The 22,480-nt window shown below is 43.3% G+C and overlaps 1 protein-coding gene across 1 annotated transcript in view; it reads left to right on the top strand.

The window, feature by feature from the left end:
* TBCK (TBC1 domain containing kinase) overlaps positions 1-22,480 on the top strand; it is a 481,012-nt gene that overhangs the window by 253,536 nt on the left and 204,996 nt on the right. The window contains exons 19-20 of the mRNA XM_077278374.1: positions 5,629-5,712; positions 8,323-8,408. Coding sequence (XP_077134489.1) covers positions 5,629-5,712; positions 8,323-8,408 — 170 coding nt within the window. The remainder of the gene's footprint in view (positions 1-5,628; positions 5,713-8,322; positions 8,409-22,480) is intronic.

Raw genomic sequence — 22,480 nt, 5'->3', positions numbered from 1 at the left:
AAGCCTATATGGGCACGTAGGTCACAGGAAGCGGAATTATCTACAATCTGATGTCTTATTTCAGAGAAATCCATGTTTTTCTTATATGTAAATGAACTGTTCCAGGCTATAGGCGGTACATAGATCTACATTAGAATCTGCCCCCAGAGCTTATTTTAAATGAAAGGGGAATTTACTAGTGTGAGAAAAGTAACTAACACAGAAGAGTACAACTGAACTGAGCCTCGTTACAAATGCATTTGCTGCAGCTCTCTGAGCTCTGCTGTATTGTAACAATATTACAACCCTGTCTGCCTGTGAGCTGGAAGCGGAGAAGAACCTGCAGATGTGTCAGTTATAATCACACACAGCTCTGCAGTGAGATCAGGAGAGCATTGAGTTGCCATTACTCTTCACACTTGTAACATCCCTTTCATGTAAAATAGTCTCTGGAGGCAGATTCTCATGCAGATTTGTGTCCTGGCCATAGCCTGGAACAGCTCATTTACATATAACAAGAAGGTGGATTTCTGTGGAATAAGACATCAGATCACAGATATCAAGGTATCATTTTATTCTACTTTCTATAACCTGCATATCCATTTAGATGGCTTAGGAGGGTTATTCCTACTGATTTATTCCTTTAAGACATATTTTATACCTTCATAAAAGAAGGTGCTTTGGGCCTTCACGACCAGAGCAACATTTTTACTTCTTAACGGCTGTCTTCTAAAATAAACTATTTTTTTTTTTTTTATTTCTTAGGCCATGTTCATATGTTGTGTTCACATGTTGCATTCCTGATGCAAGTTACAGAAAAGGCAGTAAAACATTTTACCAAATTTTGGGATAATCATGACAAATACAGTAAATACATCTGGAATGTATCATGTGAAAATAGCCTTCCTGTACTTTTTTTCTGTTCCTTTTTATTTTATTATTATTTCTCGCTACTAGGGCTCAGTTTAGGAGGAAACACATTAACTAAGTGATACTTGCTTCACCCATATAGTCTACTGAGGACCATGATCTAATAGTAAAAGGATATTACATTACCATTTTCAGTGATTGGAAGAAGCAAATTGTGTCTTCTCTGCGTGCCCCAGAGCCCCCTCTGCATAAGGAATCCCTTCTGATGTCCGTGCCCTTCAATAATAGTCATAGTGGGCCCTAACTTCTTCTTGACTAAACTTTTTTTTTTTTTTTAAACAGTTACCAAAGATACTACATGTAAACATTCTATAACAATGAGAGAGGCAGCTGTGTGCCACAAGGTTTGTAATTTAACAAAACATAACAGGCTGCTCTACTTGTTAGATACAACTCAAAAGGGGCAGTCAAATATACCACCACCTAAATGTAGCGAACCATCAATATTAAAATTAGCTATTTTTTATTGAAAAGAATTTAGAAAATTGTATAAAAGGCCACATTTCCCCCGGAAGAAGCAAAAGGGCGAAACGCGCGTCGGGGCAATGGAGGGTCACTGGCAGACCATGGACATCATTTTTTGCACTAACTAAGGAGGTAATGTCACCCTTGCACTTTTAATATGGATCTATTTGAATAGTTAGAAAAAATGGAACAGCACTAATATTTGATGGGTGCACAGCCTCCCAGCAATCAATCCATACTTGCCAGTATATCGCAGTCAAAAAACGGAAAGCAGCACTCCAGAAATTGTTTGAAATAAGGTGGACTTTATTGGGTCCACATGGCGTGGTGACGTTTCGGCTCCAAGCCTTTTTCAAGCCTCTTTGAATAGGCTATTTTCTCTTTTATAGTTGAAGCGTACTTTGTTCAAATGTTCACACTGGGACACAACATGAATATATATGTATTAATTGTTAAATCAACAAAATGGATGCTTTCAGCACCTAGTGAATTGGCTGATATTGCAGTTTATATGTGAACGCACAGTTTGTGTCTCCCAAGTGTGACTAGTTGGATATATAATAGTTTAGTAACCTCCTAAATATAATTGAATGCTATTTGGCATTAGTCGGTCTGTTAGTGTTGCCCTCCTTGGGGTATGTTTATGTGTTTAATGGATATGTGGCCTTTTATACAATTTTCTAAATTTTTTTCAATAAAGAGTTGTATTTGTCACTGAGAAGTGCCATTTGGTATATTTTGGGACATTGATTAAAATTGCTCTACTTGTTAGGTAACCAGGAGATTTTTTATTTTTATTTTAGCCCCCAATATTTTTTTTCAGTATTGTTACATGATCAGTTTTTCTGTTGTTGCTATAGTTTTTATGACTTTTGTACCATACACTTAAATATTTAAATGGGAAACTGCAATTTCCACAAACTTTGCTAAGGGCAGCACAGTGGCTTAGTGGTTAGCACATCTGCAAGGAGTTTGTATGTTCTCCCCCTGTTTGCGTGGGTTTCCTCCCACACTACAAAGACAATACTGATAGCGAATTTAGATTATGAGCCCCATCGGGGACAGTGATGATGGGTGCAAAACTGTAAAGCTATATGTTAGCGCTATATAAAAAATAAAGATTATTAAGGATTATTTAAATCAATAATACAAGAAAATATAAGAAACTTTGTATCTTACAAGATAATTCTTCTCCTGTCATGATTCCTCCTATTGGTGTGTCTGTACAAAGGAGGGCAGGGGTGTATTGAGGTGTCAGTATGTTGAGTGACAGCCCAACCATCCAATCAGGGCCATGGTGTCCGCGGTTTCATCCATGTGTCTCCTTTTGGAGTTATCTGGCTTTTTAGCTGTCTCTTTGCCTCCAATTACTGCTAATTGTAGCTTATGCTTGGTGGTGTCTGTGTGCCTTGTGTTCATGGGCTCAGTCTCAGATCTATTGTTATCCCACCTTTGACCATCTGTTTGCCTAGCCCCTCAGACTTGATCCGCTTCCTTCCTGGAATCCTGACCTCGGACCGTGACCTGACTATGCCTTTGTCTTACCTCTTTGATTATGACGAGCTCTCTTGGTATCTGACCCCGGACCTCTTGGCTACCCTGCAACACTGCTTGCACATGAATAGCGACTAGCATCACAGCTCCTTTCTCTATTTATAAGCCACAACTCCCCCTACTACGCCCCTTGAGATAATCCACACTGAAAAACAGTGCTGCTGTATAATCTTCGTGGTGTTGCTTCTGTCTATGTTCTAACTAAAGAATGAACAGCAGGAATATGTATCTGTGCTATGGAGACATCATAGCAGCTAGCCTCCTGCTAACCTCTCGGAGTCCATACAAATTTAGAGCCTGCAGTATATAAAGCTGGTGAAAAATTATATAAGTCATATAATGACCAGAAAATGTTGTCATTCCTAATTTAAACACTCACTACAGCTTTTTCTTAGGCTTCTTTCACACTAGTCCGTTGGTACAGGTCGTCGCAAACCGTCGGCTCGATGTACCGACGAACAGTGTGCTAATTAATCACAACGTGGGCAGCGGATGCAGTCTTACGACCCTTCCCTGCCCAGTGTGATGAGCGGTGAGGAGGGGGCGGAGTTTCGGCCGCGCATGCGTGGTCGAAGATGGCGGACTCGATGCACAAAAAAAACGTTACATGGAATGTTTTTTTGTGCCGACGGTCCGCCAAAACACGACGCATCCGTTGCACGACGGTTGCGACGTGTGGCCATACGTCGCAATGCGTCGCTAATGTAAGTCTATGGGGAAAAAACGCATCCTGCAGACAACTGCAGGATGCGTTTTTTCTCCTAAACGACGCATTGTGACGTATTCCAAACGACGGTAGTGTGAAAGTAGCCTTAAAGATTACTTGAAAATATAGTTACCCTCTAATTTGTATTTACTTTTGTTACATTATACACCTGCCCATGTTTAAATATGTGTGTAAAAAATGTTACACCTAGTGTTTTGATTAAGTGTGTCTTCCGTGTATCCATTTTTACCATCAGTGTGTCATCAGTATTTTTCATTGATGGATAAATAAATTACAAAGCTTCACCTTTACTTTGCAGTGTTAAATTCGTACAGTACACAGATGCCATCCATGCGCTATACGTGTTTTCAAGGACCTATAGACTTGCATTGACCCTTTTCATCCGTGTTGCCCCAAAAAACTGACATGTCTCTGTGTGTTTTGCATGGGCAGTACACACGGTCTATGAAAATTACGGACATTATTTTTTGAGATTTTTAGACAGAGAAAATCCTCTTAAAGTGCAGCTTGTGTCTCACTGATAATGTTTCTGCCTTCCATACAGCATGCCATGAGTTTGAGGCTCAGCGAACATTTAGTAAAACAAGAGGCTGAATTAAATAAATATACCTTATCTCCAAACAAAATGTCACTTCTCCAAATTTCTGTGACAAATAAACTACAATACACACCATGTAAGAGAAGACAACAGTTCCCATTGTTATTTCTGCGCACCCCTGTGTGACATGCACAAGACACTTCAAGCGGTTGTTCACTGTTTGGAGAACCTCTTCTTAAATGCTGTAGTAGTCCTTCGTGTAAACTATAAAACCATATATTCTCATCTTCCACATCGGCACTGATGGTCTGCAGCCTTCACACTAACTCAGGTGTCCGAGCTTTGCCTGAGGGAAGTGTGAGGCAGCAGCCTTTCAGGTGCTGCTGATAACCTGAAGCGTTCATGTGGAATAACAATATTACGCCAGGAATCCTAGTGCTGGGACAGCTCCAATACGGGAGAAAAGTGTACTTTTCTTTTGTTTTACACAGTCTATAGTATTTAAGAATGGTTGCTTAGCAGCTGACAGCCCATTTAAATGTTTTGTGTACGTAACACAGTACAGGACCGAAAATGGCATAAGAAACTGCTGCCTTCTGTTACATTGTGTGCAGCTTATCCTTCACAGAAAGTTTAATTTATCCTCTTCTATTAATAGCTCTAACTGTGCTTTCAAGTATTTATACCCCTATCATTACCCAGTTTGGTACCTGTATTTAAAAGGGTGTCTACCAGTCGGATGAGCCCTCTTAAGCCAACTATATCGGCATGCGGGACATAGAAAGTTAAATAAAATGATACCTTGATATCTACGTTCCGATGTCTTAATCCCAAGAAATCTATATTTTTCTTAATATGTAAATGAGCTGTTCAGATCTATGGGCCGGACATAAATCTCCCAGAGAATCTGCCTCCAAAGCTTGTTTTAAATGAAAGGAGGAGTTACTAGTGTGAGACATGTAATGATTGACAGTCTGCTCTCCTGATCTACATGTCTCACACTGGTAACTCTCCCATTCATTTACTATAAGCTCCGGAGGTAGATTCTCAACAACATAGATCTTAACAGCTCATTAACATATAAGATGAATGTGGATTTGCCTGGAATAAGACATCGGATCGCAGATATCAAGGTATCAATTTATTCCGCTGCCAGTGACCTGCATGCCCGTATAACCAGCTTAGGAGGGCTGCTCCTACTGACAGATTCCCTTTAACCTTTACTAAATACTACGTACCCCATATGATAGTGGCATTTTCTTTTTTAGCTAGTCACCTAAGATAGATGCTGTGACCTGTGCAGCCATACGCTCTTTCCGGAAGAGCAGATGTAATATGTACTTAGTACTATATGTTTATGCAGTACATTTGCTATATGTCAACACAATTGTGGAAAATAAAATATGAAACAAGGATTTTTTTTCTTTTCTTCTAGCACTAGCGTATGCTTGTATGTCTGCATTCATACCAAAGTACCTGTACAATTTCTTTTTAAAAGATAATTCTCATGTCATTCAAGGTAAGTTGTTTACAGTGCTAATAGTAACCTGAAACCTACACTCACCGGCCACTTTATTAGGTACACCATGCTAGTAACGGGTTGGACCCCCTTTTGCCTTCAGAACTGCCTCAATTCTTCGTGGCATAGATTCAACAAGGTGCTGGAAGCATTCCTCAGAGATTTTGGTCCATATTGACATGATGGCATCACACAGTTGCCGCAGATTTGTCGGCTGCACATCCCAAAGATGCTCCATACAAGGCAGGATGGATCCATGCTTTCATGTTGTTTACGCCAAATTCTGACCCTACCATCCGAATGTCGCAGCAGAAATCGAGACTCATCAGACCAAGCAACGTTTTTCCAATCTTCTACTGTCCAATTTCGATGAGCTTGTACAAATTGTAGCCTCAGTTTCCTGTTCTTAGCTGAAAGGAGTGGTACCCGGTGTGGTCTTCTGCTGCTGTAGCCCATCTGTCTCAAAGTTCGACGCACTGTGCGTTCAGAGATGCTCTTAGGCCTACCTTGGTTGTAACGGGTGGCGATTTGAGTCACTGTTGCCTTTCTATCAGCTCGAACCAGTCTGCCCATTCTCCTCTGACCTCTGGCATCAACAAGGCATTTCCGCCCACAGAACTGCCGCTCACTGGATTTTTTTTCTTTTTCGGACCATTCTCTGTAAACCCTAGAGATGGTTGTGCGTGAAAATCCCAGTAGATCAGCAGTTTCTGAAATACTCAGACCAGCCCTTCTGGCACCAACAACCATGCCACGTTCAAAGGCACTCAAATCACCTTTCTTCCCCATACTGATGCTCGGTTTGAACTGCAGGAGATTGTCTTGACCATGTCTACATGCCTAAATGCACTGAGTTGCCGCCATGTGATTGGCTGATTAGAAATTAAGTGTTAACAAGAAGTTGGACAGGTGTACCTAATAAAGTGGCCGGTGAGTGTATACTTTGTTAAAGGGGTTGTCCTGCACTTTAACATGGATGGCCTGTATTTAGGATAGTTCATCAATGTCTGACCGGTGGGGATGTAACAACTGGAGCCCCCCACTATCAGCTGTTCTCGGTGTCGGTGAAAGTCAGAACTGGTCAGTAACTGAGCTACACAGCCGCGGCAAAGGTACAATCAACGAGCAGTTCTGGATGCCACCGACACAGGGAACAGCTGATCGTCGGGTGTCACAACTCCACCAATCAGGCCTTGATGACTACTACGGATAGGCCATCAAAGTTAAAGTCCCGGACAACCCCTTTAAGCTATACAATTTGTTTGGGTAAAATACTGCTTTTGGTAGTTGACATAAGCTCATTTATTTGTACTTGTGATGGACGCATTCAATTGCACTGCACTGTTATATCATTCGCATGTATATAATACGGCTGCTATCATGGTACTCTGTATGCCCGGCATGCATGGACAGCTGCACATATTGAAAGAAAATATTGTTCATTTCTTTAATGATAATGGAGAATTCTCACTAATGAGTGAGTGTGGTCTAGTAGAGAATACAGGGGAGATATGTGTAAGGAGAAAAAAGAATACCAATGATTGAGATCGATGGCATACTAATATCTGGCATTAATGCTGATTGCTGGGGCCCCTACCAGTAGGACTCAAACCGTTCTTTAATGTTCTGTGATTTTTGCCTTTTCCTGCCCTATGGTGGACAAAACTTCTATTCAATGTAACTTCAATGGAACTAGGTCAATAAATCCCCGTTGGTAAGCTGATATCGTCAGGGAGAATGGCAGTCAGCCATACAGTGCCCCTGCATTACCTGGTGCATGGGATATATTGAATAACGTGCAAACTAATGGTTGACCATGTAATACACAGATAGTTAACAAATGCTAACAAAAGGTGGACCTTTAATGGTGAAATTCCACATATAACCAGCCATTGCATTAGTGAGGTGTATGGAAACATCAGATTTTTAGCCTTTTTGAAAATCTGTACAGTAAGATGTCACTGTATGATTTAATTGCTTAAAGGGGTTGTCCCATGAGCATAGTGTATTTTAATTCATTGATCTTGGAATGATAACAAGTGGATGTGTTTAAATAAAATGTTCCTGTGCTGAGATAATCTTATAAATGTGCCCCTGCTGTGTGCTGTGTAATGTCTGTGTCTGACCGTATAGGGACATGGTCTGATCATATCACAGCTCCTGGGCAGGGGAGGAAGCAAAAGAGTTTACAGACAGGACCGCATGGGATCACAGCTGATTCTTTCTGTGAAGTAAATAGTGTTTTTAATTAGGTAGGGAAAGGTTTTACCTCACAGAAAGCAGCAGCTGTGATCCCCTGCTGTAATGTCCGTATACTCTTTTGCTTCCTCCCCTGCCCAGGAGATGTGGTATGATCAGACCATGTTCCCGTACGATCACACACAGACATTACACAGTACACAGCAGGGACACATTTATAAGATTATCTCAGCACGGGGAACAATGTTTAGCACATCCAATTGTGGAAATTATTATTATTCAAAAATCTGTTGATTAAAATATACTTTGTTTGTGGGACAGCCCTCCCTCTAATTTATGTGTCCTAGGCTGTTTTTGAACTCTGCCTCATTCCTCTGATCACATCTGTCTGTAATGTTCCTGTGATTTCAGAGTACCTGACTGTGTTTTCCCAGATGATTGCATTTCATGACCCGGAACTGAGTAACCACCTCAATGAAATTGGTTTTATTCCAGATGTAAGTACTTGAGGCTCTTGTAAATGCATTGTGCCATAAAAACAGCATGTGTGTGTCTGTCTGACGTATCTGTTCAAATGTGGCTCTGTCCATGATCTCCTGGCAACTCTAAATGGGGCTTCCTTGGACAGGCTTGGCAATAGCTACGCCAGCTATCGGGTCCCAGGAGAGCCCGGCCATCACCTTTTAATCCGTGTACAGAGATGTAGACTTACTCAGGGACCCTAGTGTGAGTTCTTTGTGTAACCGCTGGCCAGCAGAGAAAATGGTAAAGTCAACAAGTTCAGAACTAGTAGGGTAAACAAGAGCCAAAATTGTGAGTCAGAGGAAACATTAATAAATGGGCCGATGTCAGAGCAAGAATCAAACAGGTAAAGCAGGAGTAGAACAACAGAAGTAGACCAGAAATAGTGTGAGCTATAACTGGCAGCTCCCAGCAGTAATCTTGGTGAGTGTGGTGTTGTCCCATTGGCCAAAGTAAGGAGCTGATTACTCCTGCTGGATTGCACATACACAAATACAGCCAGTGACTGGACTCTCTGCACCGCCAAGAGCTTCTAATCCCGATGTCTCCCCCATCACCAGTGCTGCCCGCAGAATGAATACAGCGGCGCCTGGTGACAGAAGCAGATGTTACAGCAGTAGGTCGCCGTTGTTCTTCTGGTCCCTGCATTAATAACATGCAGTGTGACCGTTCCAGTCTACAACATTTCCTGCCATTAGTTTTATTTTAATAAACCTACAAATCTTAACAGCAATCCCCGTATCACTAAAAAGAGTTGGTCCATCATATTGTACAACAACAAAACCTAGATAAATTACCATCCCAAAACAACATAACATGCAGGAGTTCCAGTCTTTATTATTTGCGCACACAGAGAAATATGACAAATACTCCAACTACAATAAAGAACGAGCCCCTAAAACAATTCGAGGGTCCTCATCACCCTGCTAAGTATACTACAGTAGTACTTATCCAGTGATTAAAAGTGCAGGTATTAGTTCTCCAGAAACATATTAATATGTAGCATTAATTACACCAAAAATACTAATCAACACATGGTGAAGTAGTCTTATAGCGCATTCACAGATATCCGACAATCTAATATCCCATAATTATACCTTTAGTCATCATGAAGCAATGGTGACATTCAATGCACGTTTTGCAACCTTCATCAGGTGGATAAAGGTTAGCAACGCCTGTGAAATCCAAGTCGATGTGCTCAGGTGAAGGTTTACTTCTACATATGCTCATTAGATGCTTCAATAAAAAAGATAGGGTATGACACTTTTTGCTGTTAGTATATGTGTGGATTTCCTGAAACATAAAGTAGAAACCAGAGGAAATGGAAGGCCAGAATAGCCCCAGTGGTCAGTGTAAAAACTGCAACATTTCTAATGGTTTTTTAAGTACAGATCATAAGATGAAGAATAAAAAAACTGAACCCAAGAAAAATCTGTTAAACATAAAAACCTGATTTAAATAGTCGGTCATTTTCTGATGACACATTCCTTTTAAATCAGATTATTTTTACGAAACCTTATTCAGCGAGAAAAGGGTCCTGGTGCTGCACTCTACCTCTACTGATTGCTGTAAAATGGCTGTAATTTTGTCAACGCCATAATTTATCTTAATCTTTTTTTTTTGCTAGGTACTAAATCGCTACCATTTCAGGCATGTTTCTGGCTCGAAGTTCTGCTAAGTGCAATCAGTGGCTCTGATGTAATCAGATGTCACGGTTATTCTCTAGAATGATCTTTGATCATTAAGCAGAAGTATTGTAGATTTTCCTTTTTTTCTGGATTGATGGAATGACGTGGTTCTGCCCATTTGTTATCATTATAGTTGCACTGAATGTTTAGTTTTATTACTTTGTTACAGAAAATTGTCCTATGAAACAAAGACGAGATTGAGGTGGTGTTAAATATTTCCGTAAGGTGTTCTGAAACCTGATTTGGTTAAGGTTTAGTGGATTCTTGCCTTGGTTTTCTCACTGAAAAGGTTATTTTAGTTATGTGTGATCATTTTTTATTTTAATTTATTTTATTTTTCCTGTTTAGAATTTTTCAAGTTAAAAACAAAAAAAAAAATAAAATAAATCTTCACCCAGTTTTGACACTTCTTTGTTTTCCTAGGTCAGGAATTTTTATGATGAAACTTTGAATAAGTTACGTTAATTTTGATGTGGTATGGTATATGTTGTGTGCGATAGAGAAAAGAAAGGTCTTTCTTTTGGGTTAAAAAAAAAATATGGGGACGATTCACCAAGACCGGCTAATCTCTTGCCGGTCGTGATGCCGGGGTGCGGATGCTTACTCACCCCTCTTAATGAATCAGGTGAGGTGCATAGTGACGTTTGCCGCTATGTGTGCCTAACGACAAATTTTTCTCCAGCCTCTACTGGGGTAAGATTTGTGGCATAGTGAACGCTGCCGTTCGTCATGAATTTGAAAAGCTAGGGTCATAACTCCCCTTTCTCAATACCTTTGTTGAAGCTGGGGTGAGAATGGCATGAAAACAGCAGAAGTCACTTGTTTGTGCAAACTTGTGTTGCCCAAAAAGATTGTGACTTTTCATAGCTTTTTTTTCTTCTGAAATCTGTCAAAAAAGCTTTAATGAATTGCTCCCAACCCATATAATTATTTTGAGATCCAGGTTAAAATCCATATGGGGGAGGGAGTACCACCTTTTACCCCTGGTGTGTGTCGTGGCCTCGTGCTTTCATTAGGAAGGGGTGAAGTGGTATTCTTGCTTCATATGTGAACATGTTGTATGGATCTGTACTATAAACACATAACTGTAAGTTTTGGCATATTTTGTGCCCTCAGATTTATCTTTTCAAATTGAATACTCTCGTTATTAGAATATACTAAAATAAAGTAACAGCAGAGTTTTAGTGTCTATTCTCTTTCCTCCCAGAATTTTTGCCATGTTTGCCATACGAAAGCTGGAGCATTTTTGCTAATCTCTTTGTGACTTTTACATTTTTATGCCATTCCTGCGGCCAATCGTAATCTGTCAAATTTGCTATATTGTACTGCACAAAATGGCATAGACTCGTTTATCAGAAATCTACTCCACTCCCAATAGATGTGCCAAATATATTTTGTAAAATCTCATCCAACGTGCTTTGGGTTGGTCTTTGGGGTAGAATGGTCTCCTTGGGTAGATTCAGCTACCTAGTGGTCAAGGTTAGCAATGGGCTGATTCTTTAGTAGCAGTGATACCCAGGCCATTGTACATGAGGAAGCCCACATTTACACTGCCACTAGAGAAGACACCAGTATTAGAAATGGCACATGGTAAATGGTTAACCCTTCCAAGGATTATGCATAAGGGCCCAGGAACTTCATGTGACTCCTCTGCTACCATGCCTAAAAAACTAAATCAGTTTAAGAGATTATTCCTATAACACTTGTCACTTCAGTATAGCTTTCCTGCATTAGTAGAAATAAACCATGGACCAGTGTGGTGCTGTTTTCCAGCCCTGGACAAGCTCTTAAAAAAGGCTGCCCACTTTTAGCAATCTCTATTTGTCTTAAAGTTCCTTTAAAAGTAAACTGTTTACAGTAGCATGTCCCACTGCTGTGACCACAAGAAATTACTTGCGATCTTCAGCGGACACCCATTAGCAATCATTCAATTACTTTACATCACCACCAAAGAAGCAGTTGAATACAAATTGTCCAATGAGATTAATGAGCTGTCCCTTTATATTTTATGAACCTGCCAGGTCATCAATAAAGAGCAATGCTGGAGATGGTTGAGGTAGTTCTGAAATGAGAGATCTTCCTCTTTTAAAGGCGTAAGTTCCCAAAAATATGGCTCACATAGATCATTAAATACTAAGTTGATTGGCAGCTTCCTGGGTACATGCGCAGAAAGCAGCCAATCGGTGGTGTGGGGCGAGGTTATACAAAGCTCAACGTCCAGTAAATTGGTAGATTTGCAGCAGATTAAATAGTGTTTTGGGTTTTTTAAACCGCACCCAGCAAAGTAAGTGATACATCACTGGAATCACCGTCTTTGCCCCTACATCATGCTGCTCTCAGATAGGGTAGCAAAAACCTGGTTACAGATTCCCTCTTTAACCATTTTTTTGGCTAGAACTAGAATTTACCATCAACTAATGATGACTGGAGGTTCTGCCTCTGGGATCCCCAGTTATCCATACAATTAAAGAGATTAGAAAGCCTTTGCGCAGAGTAAGCAACATTGATATCTGCAATCCGATATTTTATTCCAGAGATATCCAGATTTGCCTTAAATAAGCTGTTAAATATAGGCCAGACACTGATCTGCATAAAATCTGCCTCCAGAGCTTATTCTAAATGAAAGCGGGCGTTACCAGTGTGAAGTGTAATGACTGACAGTCTGCTGTCCTGATCTCTGTGTCTTACATTGGTAACTCCCCCTGCTCTGGAGGCAGATTCTTAGGGAGATCAGTGTCCAAGCCATAGATTTTAACAGCTCAATTACAAAACAAGGGTTTTAAAAACATGGATTTCTCTGAAATAAACCATCAAATCGCAGATATCAAGGTATAATTTAATCAGCTCGCCAAGACCTACATGCACATGTAGATTACTTAGAAGGGTTGATCCTACTGATAGATTCCCTTTAATGATTCTTGAAAGAGGGATATTATCACCATCAAGAATATAAATAATGTAAGAAGCAGTCAAGATTAAAAAAAACTGCATAACAAAAAAACAAAAACAAAATAAGAAGGACCCACAGCGGTAAACGTGGGATAAACCGTCCAAATGATAGCGAAATTACGGCACATATCTTGGATAGTCTTGCCTTTTTAACACGATGGCAAACATGTCGTTGTACATGATTCTCATTGTAATCCTTCATCTAAGACCATCATATGCAGAGATTCAGAGAGGACTTTGTGGTGATACCACTTGAAGACATCATAACGGTAGTGTGTTACTCCAGCATACTTGACAAGACCATTAACAAGTACACTTACTTGGTTCTCTATAGAAATTATGGCCACTTAGGCACATATTGTTTCTTCTTTTTTTTGCCATAAATCAACAAGCTCTACCATCATTCACAGACATGTTTTATACTACATAGAGCACTCGTTCTCTATATAGCCCTCTTATTTATAATGAGACCAGACTAGAACAAAGATAAATGTGTGAAATTTTAGAATGTATTAATGGTTGAGTTCTGGTATGTTAGAATGGTGCAGTCATACGCTTGTGGCTTAGCAAGGGTGTAAAGCTCTGACCACCCCCAGCGAGCCTCTGACTACATGTGGCCAGCTGCTTGCTCATAGTTTTCATGTCAGCTATGCTGGAATAACACACCACATTTTGATGTTACACCCTAAGGGCTTATTCACTTGTCAATTTTTCGCTTACGAGTGCTATCTGTGTTTTTCATGGTTAGCATTCATACCTATGACAGTCATGGCGCTTTTCACATGTCAAAATGGTCCAAATGGTCCTTGCAAAATCGCGGAGACATGTCCAATATTAATCTGAACATCAGGTCAAACTTCGCAATGAAAGGTTATGGGTCCATGAGAAAATCAGACAGCACTAATGCCATCCAAGAACTGTGTGTTTTTGGCAGACTAAGGGTATGTGCACACGATGCAGATTTAGTGCAGAATTGGTGCAGAACTGCAGCAGATTTTTCTGCTGCAGAAACGCTGCAGAACTGCACTGTGATTTACAGTACAATGTAAATCAATGAGAAAAAAAAAAAGCTGTGCACATGGTGCAGAAAAATCTGCGCAGAAACGCTGCAGATTTCAAAGAAGTGCACGTCGCTTCTTTTGTGCAGTTCTGTAGCATTTCTGCTGCAGATTTTTCTGCACCATGTGCACAGCTTTTTTTTTTCCCCATTGATTTACATTGTACTGCACAGAAACTGCACAGAAACTGCATCAAATCTGCAGATGCAGATTTAGTGCAGAAAATTCTGCACCACATTTCCTACGTGTGCACATATTATAGAAGGTGGAGAAACTTATAGAAGGTGGAGAAACTTATTTTTCTCATCAAAGACACTCGGAGAAAGGCCACATTCACACATTCCGTATTTGCTCAGTATTTTACATCAGTATTTGTAAGCCAAAACCAGAAGTTGGGAGATAAATACTGAAGTGGTCACATGTTTATAATACAGTACAGACCAAAAGTTTGGACACACCTTCTCATTTAAAGATTTTTCTGTATTTTCATGACTATGAAAATTGTACATTCACACTGAAGGCATCAAAACTATGAATTAACACATGTGGAATTATATACTTAACAAAAAAGTGTGAAACAACTGAAATTGAGATGGTTTGGGGTGAGCTGGACAGCAGAGTGAAGGCAAAAGGGCCAACAAGTGCTAAGCATCTCTGGGAACTCCTTCAAGATTGTTGGAAGACCATTTCCGGTGACTACTTCTTGAAGCTCATCAAGAGAATGCCAAGAGTGTGCAAAGCAGACATCAAAGCAAAAGGTGTCTACTCTGAAGAACCTTGAATATAAGACATATTTTCAGTTGTTTCACACTTTTTTGTTACGTATATAATTCCACATGTGTTAATTCATAGTTTTGATGCCTTCAGTGTGAATGTACAATTTTCATAGTCATGAAAATACAGAAAAATCTTTAAATGAGAAGGGGTGTTCAAACTTTTGGTCTGTACTGTATGGTTACGACTCATGCTGTCTCAAAATCAACCCCCCATTTCAGCAGCGACCACCTATCGTTCGGCAGCCGCAGGCCAGAATTCAGTGGTCGTACATGGACCAGGGGCCTGCTTACTATTTAACGAAGGATACTGCTGATTCCACGGGTCCTGTAAATATAGACACGAATGCTCAGCCTGTGGAGGTGGACACCCTGCATCCAGGTGTACCCACCAAGCAAACAAAGCGCTTACGAGGCATAATCCAGGTGAGCGTAACCGCAATGGGCCCATGGCTAAGCCTTTATCCCAATAAAGAAGTGGATCGCCCCCAGTAGGGCCGTGGAGTACTCGGTACTTTAAATGAGAAGGTGTGTCCAAACTTTTGGTCTGTACTATATATGATTGTTATACTCCTGATTTTGGCTTACAAATACTGATGTAAAGCACTGATCAAATACTAAGCGTGTGAATGTGGCCAAACTCTGATGGAACTCTGATCTAAACCTCTGATGAACTTCAGACCGATTTTTATGTATGAGAAAATCACTGATGTGTGCATGAGCTCTCAGAGTTACATAAAGAGATGTCCATCAAGTTCATCCAAGGAATGAGAAGGGATAAAGGCAGCAATCATACTGCATGATCCAGTGTGACCTGAAAGAGCAAGTTTTTCACTCCTTACCGGGTGTTGATCGACTGGATGACTGGATTCATAAAAAGAATGTGTTCTTCCCCAGAAATCTTACTCTATTCAGGGACTGGAGTGAGATTTCTGACGCAACTGATAACGAATTAGATGGATGGGCACAGTCACACCCCTGTCCTGCCCCTGCTCCGCCCACTTTGGCGTTAAAAACTCCATATTCCAAAGCGTTGTGACTATTTATGGTGTTTTACCACACTTTTCTAGCTTTATAACACCTTAATGAGTCAGGATCGAAGTTGTTTAATTATTTCCAAATTACAACGAATGGCCACTTAATTAGAGACTGTCATGATTGGAGCTTCCCTATATGGATCAGTTTTGGTGTGAGTTAAAATAAAATTTTGGAAACTGCGATGTACGTTTTTGAACAAGACATGGTCATTGGTGGTATACTAGTGATGTGAGTATGTCAAAAACTTCCAACCATATGGATTTTGTCATACAACATTACCCATAAGATACTTAGAGTGGGGTGCTTGAGGAAAAAACTCTAGTGAAAAGGGAACCTTTAGATTTAATAACTTGTTGATGAAAGGGGTCATAGGCTGATGTAATGGCCCCAAGATTATCTGATTGTATGCCATGAAGAATAAATAAATGCTGTGGTTCTGAAGGCCAAAGCAGGTCCAACACATTACTAGATGGGCGTCTCTGATAAAGTGAGCACCCGGGGCTTCATTGCAGTGTATTTCTTATTGTATGTAATATTTTTAAATATGTAAACTTTCTTTCATCTAAAATTTACAGACTTTTTTTTTTTCTTCCATTTCGCTTGGTCCAAGTATGATTCAAAATTCAATGTTTTTGAAGGATTTGCTGGTGGCTTTGGTGCTGCTATGTAGGTGTGATATGAAAAATTATTTTCTACTTTACAGTGTATTTCTAGAAGTAAGGCAGGGGGCATCATCCCTGAATCCTAGTAATGTGATCACACATACGTTACTGCAATTCGGCTTGTCAAGGTTCTTGTGCAACCTGCTGCTGCAGAAAATGCGCTAATACAAAAAAGATTGTTTTCGCCTCAAACAAGATGGCCTGTGTCTGGTCATGGTAACCTATCAGCAAGCCGATAATAGGGCCTGAACTTGATTTTCGTGCTGGAGCAGCAATCCGGTATCAGTAAAACCTGATTAATCTTTCATCGCCCTAACGCGGTGCCTCGCTGCAGGAAGGATTGCGTTTCCTGGCAACCTTCCACTTACTCGGGGTCAGTAAGAAGCTCTCGGAATACAGAATGTGTCTAAAGCTACAAGCATCCTCCGTGCCGTGTGCTGACCTGCCTGCTTGCTAGAAAGGCAGCATCATATTACCTTTGGATTTTTATTTTTGATGTATTTTGTAATTCCATTCGTATTTCTTCACTATTATCATTTCTGATGTAACGAGTTCTCCTTCTGGAAACATAGCAATATACCTGAGTTACCAGCATGTATAGTGCTACTTACAGGTGAATTCAATAGACTTTTGTTGTGATTTCAGTTTTGAGGCTTCAGCACTTGTGCTTCCCTAATTGATTGGTCTTTATATATTGCTGGATTCATATCTTCCGGCCACATTGCGTCCAAAAGACGAGATGACACGGAGATTAGTTTGGTTTTCCAATGACAGCAGGTAAAGGTAGTTTCATTGTTAGTGGCCATCCGGTGATCTGCCGTTTAGCTGCATAACTTCACTGCCATTAACAATGAAAATAACCCAAGCCTATATTCTTTGTGGCTACGTTTTAATCATAAATAATCTGGCAAAGTCATTTGTGCATTTCATTCTTAGATTAAACTGATATCCCACCTTGTTTACAGTTCAGGTAGTCAGAAGCGGGGTCTGTAAGAAGTAATATTTGGAAGGGCTTTTTATTATCACGGCATTAAACATCCATAAAAGAAAAAAACACAGTAAAGATGTAGGATGAAGAAACCCATACCAATAATAAAGTTCATATTCACCAGACAGAATATCCATATCAAGGTATCTGCCCATGCATTCAGTGCACGTAGCGGACATATGTCAAAAAGCAGCCAACGGGTGCGCTCAGCAGAACTCTGCTCCTGCTACGTTCTGGGCCATACCCCATTCTCAAGCACTTGTCCTGCCCGTCCTAGAACAACCTTGGACTGGCATGACGTGCTTGAATATAGGCTTCCCCCAAAATGTAGCAGGACCTTTACTGATATTTGCTGGCATACATGCACCGCACACACTGATTGCATGGACCCTGTGGTGCGTATTCTGTGTCTGGTGAATATGAACTTTATTATTTGTATTTGTTTCTTCTTCCTAATACATCTTAAGTGCAAACAAATGGATGCCACCCTGTGCTTGTTTTACTCTCAGAAACAGTCACTTATTTAAGGGGCAACCAGTTATTAGTCTCATGCTGTCCAAGCCTCAGATGTCCGTTCAGATCCGAGATCGGACGGCAATGCACAGACTGGCCACAGATCTCCCTCCAGAGGGTGACAGATTCATATATTTATGGACAGCACGGTGGCACAGTGGGTAGCACTGCAGCCTTTGCAGCTCTGGGGTCCTGGGTTCAAATCCCACCAAGGACAACATCTGCAAGGAGTTTGTATGTTCTCCCCATGTTTGTGTGGGTTTCCCCTGGGCTCTCCGGTTTCCTCCCACATTCCAAAGACATACTGATAGGGAATTAAGACTGTGAGCCCCATTGGGGACAGCGATGATAATTTGTGCAAACTGTAAAGCGCTGCGGAATAAGATAGCGCTATATAAGCAAAGCATAGTAAACTAGATGGGTATTTCCTGAAGGAACTACAGATAGTGCTTTGGAATGGTGCCCGGGCTGCCCCTGCAAGACTTTGACACTTGGGTGCCCCTCAGGCGGTCCGATTTGGTGGGTTGGGTCAATCTGGGTCTGATTTTGTGGGCGGGGTAAATCTAAATCCGATTCGGTGGGCGGGGTCACTTTTGGTCCGATTCTGTGGGCGCGGCCACTCTGGGTCCGATTCGGTGGGCGGAGCCACTCTGGGTCCGATTTGGTGGGCGGGGCACCTTAGGGACCAATTTGGTGGGTGGGGTCACTCGGTCCGATTTGGTGGGCTGGGCACCTCAGGGTCTGATTTGGTGGGCTGGGCACCTCAGGGTCCGATTTGGTGGGTGGGGTCACTCTGGGTCCGATTTGGTGGGCGGGGTCACTCTGGGCCCGATTTGGTGGAAGGGGTCACTCTGGGTCCGATTTGGTGGAAGGGGTCACTCTGGGTCTGATTTGGTGGAAGGGGTCACTCTGGGTCCGATTTGGTGGGCGGAGCCACTCTGGGTCCGATTTGGTGGGCGGGGTCACTCTGGGTCTGATTTAGGGGGCGGGGTCACTCTGGGTCCGATTTGGTGGGCCGGGCCCCTTGGGGTCCGATTTGGTGGGCCGGGCCTCTCGGGTTCCGAATTGGTGAGCGGGGTAATCTACTATCTAATTGTCTAAGGGCACTTCCGTCTTTCTGTCTCACAACACCGCTACGTCATCATCTCGTGAGACCGCAATGCACTCTTGGGACCGGAGCGCGCAACAAGCATCGGGTACCGGCCACTCCAGGTGCAACAAGCATCGTGTACCGGCCGATCTAGGAGGTGCAACAACCATCAGATACCGGCCGCTCCAGGAGGTGAGTATGTAACTTTTTTATTTTAATTCTTTTTTTTTTTTTAACAGGGATATGCAGAATACTATGTGACTGGACAATATACTACGTGACTGGGCAGTATAACTACGTGGCTCTGCGCTGTATACTGCGTGGCTCTGCGCTGTATACTGCGTGGCTCTGCGCTGTATACTACGCGGCTCTGCGCTGTATACTACGTGGCTCTGCGCTGTATACTGCGCGGCTCTGCGCTGTGTACTGCGTGGCTCTGCGCTGTGTACTGCGCGGCTCTGCGCTGTGTACTGCGCGGCTCTGCGCTGTGTACTGCACGGCTCTGCGCTGTGTACTGCGCGGCTCTGCGCTGTGTACTGCGCGTTCTGCGCTGTATACTGCGCGGCTCTGCGCTGTATACTGCACGGCTCTGCGCTTTGTACTGTGCGGCTCTGCGCTATATACTGCGTGGCTCTGCGCTATATACTACGTGGCTCTTCGCTGTATACTACGCGGCTCTGCACTGTGTACTGCGCGGCTCTGCGCTGTGTACTGCGCGTGTCCGTGCTGTGTACTGCGCGTGTCTGCGCTGTATACTGCGCGGCTCTGCGCTGTGTACTGCGCGGCTCTGCACTGTGTACTGCACGGCTCTGCGCTGTATACTGCGGGGCTCTGCACTGTATACTGCGCGGCTCTGCGCTGTGTACTGCACGGCTCTGCGCTGTGTACTGCGCGGCTCTGCGCTGTGTACTGCACGGCTCTGCGCTTTATACTGCGCGGCTCTGCGCTGTGTACTGCACGGCTCTGCGCTGTGTACTGCGCGGCTCTGCGCTGTGTACTGCGCGGCTCTGCGCTTTATACTGCGCGGCTCTGCGCTGTGTACTGCGCGGCTCTGCGCTGTGTACTGCGCGGCTCTGCGCTGTGTACTGCGCGGCTCTGCGCTTTATACTGCGCGGCTTTGCGCTGTGTACTGCGCGGCTCTGCGCTGTGTACTGCGCGGCTCTGCGCTGTGTACTGCACGGCTCTGCGCTTTATACTGCGCGGCTCTGCGCTGTGTACTGCACGGCTCTGCGCTGTGTACTGCGCGGCTCTGCGCGGTATACTGCGCGGCTCTGTGCTTTATACTGTGCGGCTCTGCGCTCTGTACTGCACGGCTCTGCGCTGTCTACTGCGCGGCTCTGCGCTGTGTACTGCTCGGCTCTGCGCTGTGTACTGCGCGGCTCTCCGCTTTATACTGCGCGGCTCTGCGCTGTGTACTGCGCGGCTCTGCGCTGTGTACTGCGCGGCTCTGCGCTTTATACTGCGCGGCTTTGCGCTGTGTACTGCATGGCTCTGCGCTGTGTACTGCGCGGCTCTGCGCTGTGTACTGCACGGCTCTGCGCTTTATACTGCGCGGCTCTGCGCTGTGTACTGCACGGCTCTGCGCTGTGTACTGCGCGGCTCTGCGCTGTGTACTGCACGGCTCTGCGCTTTATACTGCGCGGCTCTGCGCTGTGTACTGCACGGCTCTGCGCTGTGTACTGCGCGGCTCTGCGCTGTGTACTGCGCGGCTCTGCGCTATGTACTGCGCGGCTCTGCGCTTTATACTGCGCGGCTCTGCGCTGTGTACTGCGCGGCTCTGCGCTGTGTACTGCGCGGCTCTGCGCTGTGTACTGCACGGCTCTGAGCTTTATACTGCGCGGCTCTGCGCTGTGTACTGCGCGGCTCTGCGCTGTGTACTGCACGGCTCTGCGCTTTATACTGCGCGGCTCTGCGCTGTGTACTGCACGGCTCTGCGCTGTGTACTGCGCGGCTCTGCGCTGTGTACTGCGCGGCTCTGCGCTGTGTACTGCGCGGCTCTGCGCTTTATACTGCGCGGCTCTGCGCTATGTACTGCGCGGCTCTGCGCTGTGTACTGCGCGGCTCTGCGCTGTGAACTGCACGGCTCTGCGCTTTATACTGTGCGGCTCTGCGCTGTGTACTGCACGGCTCTGCGCTGTGTACTGCGCGGCTCTGCGCTGTGTACTGCACGGCTCTGCGCTTTATACTGCGCGGCTCTGCGCTGTGTACTGCGCGGCTCTGCGCTGTGTACTGCGCGGCTCTGCGCTGTGTACTGCGCGGCTCTGCGCTTTATACTGCGCGGCTCTGCGCTGTGTAGTGCGCGGCTCTGCGCTGTGTACTGCACGGCTCTGCACTGTATACTGCGTGGCTGTGCAATATACTACGTGGACATGCATATTCTAGAATACCCGATGAGTTAGAATCGGGCCTCCATCTAATAATCATAAGACTACAGATAGTGGTTTGGAATTGTGCTGTACTGTCACTTTAAGAGCTGATATTATCTGACAAAACTTGTGAGCTGATGTAGAGTTCATAGGCGTTGGCATAGTAACTGTGTCTGACTGCGCATATCAATGAGCTAATCAGCCAGGTGGCAGTTATTTTTAGAAATTGCCTCAGAAACCAGCCCATTATAAACGTATGGGACAATTTCCCTATTGAAACGCATTGAAAGACTTTTTTCAAACACAAATTGCGCAAAAACTACAAATCCGATCGGCACGAAAAATACTTAGCACACCTCTTGGGGACGCTGGCTTCGAAATGACACCTCACTGGAGTCTGTGAGTTTAGCGGTTCGGGCCGCATTACGTGCGGACTGAATAATAAGAATAAGAAGAAGTTTACCACGGTGGAATAACAGTATAGTGCTTTGTTCCAAAGCACTATAATAATAGTATGAAGTTGTCATGCTCTGGTCAGGAGACCTGCAGCCAGTCCGTGCATTATCAGTCCATGCTCGAACCAATTAGGCCTCATTCAGACTTCTGATTTTTTTCATGTACAGGAAAAGCGGACAGATTATTTGATCAGAGTTTGATTAGAGTGTGATCCAAGTGTAATCAGTTTTTCTCGTACGTGGTAAAGAAGCAAAAAACTTTTCTCTACATTCTCCTATGTGACAGATTGCATCCGAGTGCGGTCTATAGACTTGTGCTACTGATTTTGATCCTACCCTCGGATCAAAATAGGACGTGTCAATGATTTTCCGCAGATCGCTCAGTTTTCGTCAAATCACGGACATGTGAATGGCCTCATAAACTAGCACAGGTACGAGTGCTAGCCGTGAAAAACACATATTACTCA

The sequence above is a fragment of the Ranitomeya variabilis genome, chromosome 1 (assembly GCF_051348905.1).
Source record: "Ranitomeya variabilis isolate aRanVar5 chromosome 1, aRanVar5.hap1, whole genome shotgun sequence".
In the NCBI taxonomy this organism is placed as follows: domain Eukaryota; kingdom Metazoa; phylum Chordata; class Amphibia; order Anura; family Dendrobatidae; genus Ranitomeya; species Ranitomeya variabilis.
This window is presented reverse-complemented; position numbering and strand designations above follow the sequence as displayed.